The 8,113-nt window shown below is 37.0% G+C and overlaps 2 protein-coding genes across 2 annotated transcripts; one reads left to right on the top strand and one right to left on the bottom strand.

The window, feature by feature from the left end:
• Positions 1-3,146: 3,146 nt before the first annotated feature.
• Positions 3,147-3,935, top strand: LOC114533613. The gene is made up of 2 exons (XM_028555178.1): positions 3,147-3,174; positions 3,331-3,935. The coding sequence occupies exons 1-2, from the start codon at positions 3,147-3,149 to the stop codon at positions 3,933-3,935; spliced, it is 633 nt and encodes a 210-aa protein (XP_028410979.1).
• Positions 3,936-4,186: 251 nt separating this feature from the next.
• LOC114533605 (putative nuclease HARBI1) lies at positions 4,187-5,632 on the bottom strand. The gene is made up of 3 exons (XM_028555165.1): positions 5,347-5,632; positions 5,136-5,237; positions 4,187-4,338 (listed from the first exon to the last, which is right to left on the bottom strand). Exons 1-3 carry the CDS (start codon positions 5,630-5,632, stop codon positions 4,187-4,189), a joined length of 540 nt encoding a protein of 179 aa, XP_028410966.1.
• Between the last annotated feature and the right edge of the window lie 2,481 nt (positions 5,633-8,113).

Here is an 8,113-nt window from a genome sequence, read left to right as displayed (position 1 = left end):
CAAGTTACTACTCCATATTTATATAGAGCTCACTAGGATGGTCTGATCCTGCAGCCTGATCCAAATACGGGCTTCGGACCAATCAGCAGATGCGTTATATACATGTCACGTTGTAAACTGTGTTGAACGTCGTGCGTACTTATTATTACTATGGTTTGCTCAAGTGGAATCCCAGTTAACCACGCGAAAAATCACTAATCAAGACACAAAATTTCATTATATCGTCGCTACACTTCCGCCGGAAGTGGCTGTTGATATTCGTGACCTTATCATCAACAAACCAAATACGAATGCCTATGATGTGCTAAAGGACAAACGAATCACATTACCACGTACAAAAACCACTAGACATGCCATATAAGGGGCCATATCGCGTACTCCGCCGGTTAGACAAGTACTTTCAGCTCGATATCGGTGATCGCGATGATACAGTTTCGCTAGATCGGTTAAAGCCGGCGTTTATAGACAATCATCGAGAAGATGAGGATGAGTCTATTGCGTGCCCTGCAGACAGTGAACTCGAACAGATAGAAACAGGCAGTGCGGAATCGCAAGACGCAGAATTTCAAGAGTTTTCCTCCGTCCCACGCCAAACTAGAGCAGGCATGCAGGGTGATACGGACACCAAAACGGTATGCAACGTAATGTTGCTATACACTAGAAGGGGGTTGTTGTAGTGACGCTCGCGGTGGCCTGGGCCGAGAGGACATGTTGTGTTAAAAAAAGAAAGGATGTTTTAGAATTAGTCGGAGCGTGAAGTGTATTATAACAGCTTGTTAAGTTACGCTAAATACATTAAAAGGTTGTATTGTTTAAACATCCAAGTTGTATACAATAAAGTGTCTTTGATAAACGGTTTATGCCGTTAAACTGGTTTATGCTGACCGAATTCTGTACTGATATCTCAACAAACCAGATTAAATCTATCGACTTTGACGAACGAATTGACCACAGCACCAATATTTCGAGTTAAAGTGATAGGATAATGACTAATCTCAAATACACGTACTGCAAGATTCAGAGGTGCGATATCAAAAATTTATCGCCATTTACCCAAATTGCAGTGCAACGTCCTTGTGAAGGAATAGAATCGACCGTTAAAGCCGCCGTTTGTCCTTTAGTTGTTGGTGGAAAATATTATTATCATCACGGAGTGTATTTGGGCAACAACCAAGTTATCCACTTTAGCGGCGAAGATAAGAGCAAGGCACAAATTGGTGTGTGCTCTGTGGAGGAATTCGTTGGGCCTGTAGACAAAAAAAATCTCGAAATTTATGAAATAAAATACAAAGACCAAAGTGTCGTTAGCCCTAAAGATGCCGAAGAGAGATTTTTAAAACTCAAGAAGAATCAATTCAAATTCGGAAAATATGACCTTGATAAAAACAATTGTGAGACATTTGCAACGTGGCTAATGAAGGAACAAAGATGGCCCCTTCATGTAATACTCCAGTATAAGACGTTTACTATATAGGCAAAGCAACCACCAACTTTCTATTACCTAGCAACCAATATAAAGTTTACTTTAAGACCAGTCACTTAGTGTTTAGCCTTTATAAAGTTGAATGATTTCGTAATTTGTCTAAGGCAGTATACATGCACTAAATGATTTTCAACCATTTCTGGATCCGTTCAATCATCTGTATCCAGTCGTATCAGTTTACATGGTAACCGCCGCCCATATAAAATATCTAAAGATCAGAGACAAGTTATATTAAATATAAACAGGCCAATCCTTATTTGTACATGCGAAATTTCATATTTTAATAACGTTATGTGAAGTTACATATTATAACATATACGACTCTCGCAATAGGATATGTGCAGTTTCACAGAGGTCCACATGCATGTGAAACTTCAGAAGAGAAATAAAGCATTACACATGCACATTTAAATCTATACCAAACAGTAAAAAGAAATATTCAGTAGGAATTTGAATATGGAACCCCGAATTAAGCTTTCAAAGACGGCACGCAGAACCTCTCCTCGAATGCAGAAGTAATCTCTTTAAAAAAAGAATTATTCTAATTTGTGAAGAACATGCATATAGAACTTTTCAAATAACTTTTCGTTGAACACTCATAAGACTCTTCGTCGTCTAATATTCATCATAACATATTGCTGGTTTTTATCAGGAAACATAATAAAAACTATCTAATCACGGTTATTACACTCCAGAATAAGACTTCAGTTTTTGGATAATAAAGCAAATTTCGCAATACCAGTCCTCAGATAACCGGAAGTGATTTTACCAGGAAATAAACATTGATTCTACGTGCTTACAAATTATAAAATCAAAACAATATACTACGAAGAGAAATTTACTTATATCTTTCTCAATTCAAGCGGTTCCGCATTCCTTAGTTAAAGCGTATAAACATGCAACTTCCTTATACATTAGTGGAGATTGAGAAATTCGGAACTCTTGCAGAAGGAACTCAAATTGCTTATAAAGGTTTATACAAAGACCTGGATAAAATTTTGGCTTTCTTTTATCCCCTGTTTAGTTCTGAGGAGCATTACTACCATCATGGCGTGTATCTTGTAGATCGAGTTGCTCATCTTTCCGGAGCAAAATAAACCGACGCTAGACCTCGCGAAATTTTCTCGAGTTTGCCACAACGCTTCTGCCATTATCATTTAGCTAAATATTTAAATCGGCGCTATGCAATGATTAGATTATATTATGAACTTATCCATTCAGTTCAGCATTAGAGGTTATTAAAAAAACGTTAGCAGATCGTAAGAAATATCCGTATTTGAAAACTTTAGATGCCTCAGGAGTAGAATTGCATTGCAAGTCGCAAGGAAAGTTGCACTGTGTAACATCTTCCTTAAGCCCCATCATTTACACTACACTCGAGTTTTTGGTACGGCATGGCTAAAATGGTAAAACAAAAATTGCCTACATCGCATGTTCATATTTTCTGTACTACGTCACATTTTGCAGCCAAACTTGGCAATTATACGAATTTTAGCTTGTTACCTAGGGCGCTTTCCATTTGCACGGCCAAACTGGTAAAATCGGTTATATTGTTAAATGGAATGCGAAACCTCTGAATATCTAGACCGTTCTGACCGGAATTTTTGGACCGGACCAGAAGTAAGTCCAATCTGGCCATTTTTCCCGCCTTACGGAATTCAAGATGGCGGAGAGGACGGAGGTGACAAACGGTAAGCATTTTGCTTTATATTTCTCGAATAATTTGCATCCTTCACATGTATTAGAGGATCGAAAAGAGAAGCAGTATTGTGGTTTTTGTTTTTTATACATTTGCAAACAGCAATGAATTGAAAATGGCATTAATATTTTGTTTTATCCGTTTTAAGTTACAGTCGGCGATATTTTCCATGCAACTCCTTTAATAAAGTGGACGTCTGCGTACACTAAATTACTTATATCCATCCGGAAAGAAAACGAGAAGCTTTTCAACACAGGACGTTCAAGGAAAAAAGTAATTTGGGCGCGAGTTGCGGAGAAATTCAACGAGGAGATTGACGATGTTTACACGACTGGTGATCAGTGTCAGAGTAAGTGGAAAAAACTTGAGCAAAAGTATAAAGACGTAAAGCTTCACAACAGCCAGTCAGGAAATAATCGCAAGGAATGGGAGTTCTATGACTTGATGGATGATGTAATTGGAAACAATCCAAATGTTGTGCCTGTATGTACAATGAGTACCATAGGGGATGAAAAAGATACCATTGGCATTGAGGATGAAGATGATAAGGAAGTACAAGAAGGGAGTAAAAAGAAAAAAAAGAGGAGAGGCAGCTCTACCTCCACAGCTGTTGTTGAGTTTTTGAGTGGTTATGCCACAGAAAATAAATCGAATGAAAGAGAAAAAATGGATATGCTGCAAAAAATGCATGATGATAAAATGGATATAATGAACAGGTTTCTCACACTAATGGAGAGGCAACACCATGTTTGACTGAATATTCTGCTTCACTGTTGAGTTAAAATATTTTATTATATTTTATAGTATTATATACATTTATTTATTCAGAAACCATGTATCAAATATAATTGCTTTTACATATTTTATATTGAATTGCTTGAATGTTAATATAATTGTTAAACAAAAATTGTAACAATGTAAATACATGGTCCTAAATAGCTTAATTAATTATTTTTCAATATAATTGTCATTTTACAAGACTGTAATTATTATATTGGTCCTTTTTACAATGACAAATAATCTCTGAGAACATCTCGTTTAACAGCTGCCAGTTGGTTGTCTTGGTTAATATTGTCACCAGCAATGTCATTGTTAATATTGCCGCCAGCAATGTCCAATCTGTTTACATCAGCAAGAAATTCTTCATAGTCTTCTCCTTACATTAAGCAGAAATTGTGTAAAACACAAGCTGCAACAATAACAGAAACAATCTTCTTCTGACAAAGCATATCCAAATAAAACAATCTCCTCCATCTCCCTTTTAATAAGCCAAATGCTCTCTCAATGACCTGTCTAGTTGAAGAAAGTTTAAAGTTGTAGGTTTTCTGGGCTGCTGTTAGATGACCATTGTCTTTATATGGAACCATTAGCCATCTATATAAAAATAAAGTATATACAAAATTTCATTTATCTCTTGAAAATAGAGTTGCATTGTTTATCTGGTATATATATCAGTCAGCCTCAGAAATGTGAATTCAGATTCAAAATTATAAAACCAATAAGAACCAATTCATTATGAGAAAAGGGGCAAGGGTTAAAGGTTTTAACTTTTAATATCTTACTTTAGGTTACCAAATTTATGTTATTAGATATATACCTTAGCAAAGGGTAACCTGAATCTCCAATAAGGTGACCATCTCCTGGGAAAAGGAAGTGGTGGTTTTGCATAGACTCAGCATGTAAAGGTGAATTTGCTAATACTCTAGAATCATGCACTGAGCCTGGCCAGCCTGCATAAATGTCTGTGAAGGTTAGGTCGTGGGCACAAACTGCCTTCGTAAAAAAAAACAAAGTTGAATGAGTAATAATTGATTACAATGAAACAAATTTCATGAAAATAAAAAACATCTTATTCACTTGCATCAATTTGCTTAAATGGTGATTGGTATATTTGTACCTGCATAATAACAGAGTGAGATCTTTTTCTGTTAAGATAACTATCTGGATAGTCACTTGGTGTTCTTATTCGTATATGTGTTCCATCAATAGCGCCGAGAACACGAGGAAAACCTTTTATTCCTTCAAACTGTTGTTCGATTTCGTTGGCTTTTGCATCTGAAAATTATATTCGCAAAAAGAAAACGTAGTAGTTACTATGTCTATATGGAAGTGAACTTTGACCAACGACGAATATCATATTATAATGAACTTCTCCGTTCATTACCTTGCGGCCAGCGAATGAATTCTTTTCTCACACTAACCAGAGCTTCACAAATTCTGTGCAAACATCTGTGAACACTGCTCATAGTAATGTTGAATCTATCCGCCACACTTCGATGACACTCCGGATTCGCTAGCATCCATATTGCGACTAAAACTTGCTTTGCAGGATGAATTATAGGTCGCCTGGAGCTACTTGCAACTGGAAGGTATCCTGTTTGAACAATGACTGTCACTAGGGATTCAAATGTCCCTCTTTCAAGACGAAAATGATTTTTAAATTCATCCATTTGATATTGAGGAATTAATTCCTCAAAATAATATTTGTTTCTAACCAAGTTTCTCCGGATAAAACACGCAAGTAGCCCTATGATCTCTGTTGGTAAGTGTGTACGGAAAACTGTAAAATATTCTTCAAAATCATCGCCAAAAAAGCTAAGAAACATGAAAACCACATTATTGTCCTCCATCTTGAAATTTCTTACATTTTCTGTCTCGGTTTCTACAAGGCAAAAGGTCTGGGAACGAGAAATCCGGTTATCCGGCACCGATCTTTCCAATAAAACTAGATATGGCAATTTTGGTCTGACCAGTTTGGCCGTGCAAATGGAAAGCGCCCCTAGATCGCTTTCCTTCATACGGTAAAAACGGTCAGTTGTGTTTCAGTACAGACAGATTACTGGTATTTTATAGAGTGTTTTAAGAAATCTGCACTCAGATTTAATGTTATTTACCTCTGATTAGGAGGGAAGATGCAGTTTCACCGCTATATTTTTAACGAAATACTCTATTTCAATTCAAAATTCCACCGGTCTGACCATTTTGGCCGCTTAATGGAAAGCGCCCCTACGCCCGCGCGGGCGAAGCGAACGGTAATAGAGAATCGCCTTTAGTCTGTTATGGATGTGGTCCATTCATGGGTTAAATATATTCATGATTATTTTTAAAACACAGCAGAAACAGCGCCCACGCACTTATCGCATACAGATACAAAGATGCATCACATTATTTACAACTACAAAACGAAACTACTTTCATTATTGAATTTGGCGACGACACTTGGTCTATAAGAAGCTGTGAAAATGTCTAACACTAAACCGTATACATTAGTCGAGATTGAAGAAATAGGAATCTTATCTAAAGGATCTCAAATTGCATATAAGAGTTTATATCAACGATTAGATTCAACTTTAGAGGTCTTTTATCCGGAATTCAGTTCTGAAGAGTATTACTACCATCATGGCGTGTATCTTGGCGATTGCAGAGTGGTCCACTTCGCAGGAGCAAATCAGAAAGATGCGAAGCCTTGCGAATGTGATATATTTCAATTCTGGAAGGGGGCAACGGATGGGAAACTGTATCGAGTTGAATACGACGATGATGTCAAGAAACTGCCGGTTCAAGAGACGATGAGGTACGCGGAGGAGGTTTTAAAAACAGCTTCGACGTGGCCAGGATTTCAGACCATCTACAACAATTGTGAATCGTTTTCTACGTGGTTGAAGACAGGGGAGAGTCAAAGAGCCGAAGGAAAGAGTGCAAAGATAAGAATAATTCCTCTGGCCGCTGCTGTTGTCGGCGCTGTTGCTAGTTCTTCTGCTGTTGCAAGTATTGCCATTCGTCGCTAAGCGGTTGGCAAGAGAAACATAGTTCACGATGAGCAACAATGCGAATAGAAAGAAACAATGCCAGGTGGTTGAAGACTGTAAAACTTACTATGTAACCGACAGACGTCTTATTATTGACTCTTATATTATTATAAATTTCATTTTTCAGCAATTCCTATATATTTCAAGGACAGGTACAAAGTCAAAGATTAACAAATATTCTACCCAAAAATGGATATTGTCAGTCCTCAATTGGCAGTTATAAGCATTGTTTTTGACACAATAAAGGTTCAAACGTTTAAGAAATAGAAAATATTTTCCGTGTTTCCATATACAGTTATATAAACACGCGTGGGAGTTTGGTAAAACGAGAGATAATCAAATTCGAGTTCTCCCAAACTCCCACAAGTGTTTCTATAACTGTATAGAAACACATGAAAAAACGTTTTCTTTTTTCTTGTAATATAACTCAATAAAAAATTTTTGTACAAATATTACACATAATACGATTCAATTATAATTATGTTATATTTCATAATTTCACATTTTATACAAGAAATAAATAATTAGTTCGGTGTATTTTCTTTCATCAATAGTCTGATTTGTACTGGAGAAGAAGATCATCTTTCGAGCTGAACTTGTCCGCAAATTACGATTTAAATCTCGCTGGATAGGTTACGTAACTTTTGTTTTAGTCTGAAGATAAAATATGCGTAAAAGTATATAGTTCGTCTAGAGTTGAACATCGCTTGGATCCCGATAAACGTTTATTTATATAAAGAGTGGCATTTTCTTTTCATGCTTTCCGTAAGTTATTTCGATTTTTTGGCGTCGGGTAATTCTAGATTATCCGGATAGATCAACGAAGGGACGGCGCCAGCGCTAGCAGCACTAGCTGTGACTGCAGAACTAAGAGCTATTGGTGGGGACACAACGGAAGACCCCACGGTCAAAGCAGAAGCAAGTGAAATGACAGTATTCACTGCTTTTGAAACTTGTGCAGAGCGTCTCACCCCAGTCAGGAGCCATGTCGCAAATGATTCACAGTTATTGTTGCAAAGATTATACCCCGGCCATATTGAAGGTTTTTCTAACACTTTTTTCGCATTTTCTAGAGTCCTTTCGACAGGAAAAGTCTCAACCTCCTTGTTATATTCCACACGA

This window comes from Dendronephthya gigantea, unplaced genomic scaffold (genome assembly GCF_004324835.1).
Source record: "Dendronephthya gigantea isolate DGI-Jeju-01 unplaced genomic scaffold, DenGig_1.0 000002F, whole genome shotgun sequence".
Classification (NCBI taxonomy): domain Eukaryota; kingdom Metazoa; phylum Cnidaria; class Anthozoa; order Malacalcyonacea; family Nephtheidae; genus Dendronephthya; species Dendronephthya gigantea.
Note: the sequence above shows the minus strand (reverse complement) of the source record. Positions and strands in the feature narration are given on the sequence as shown.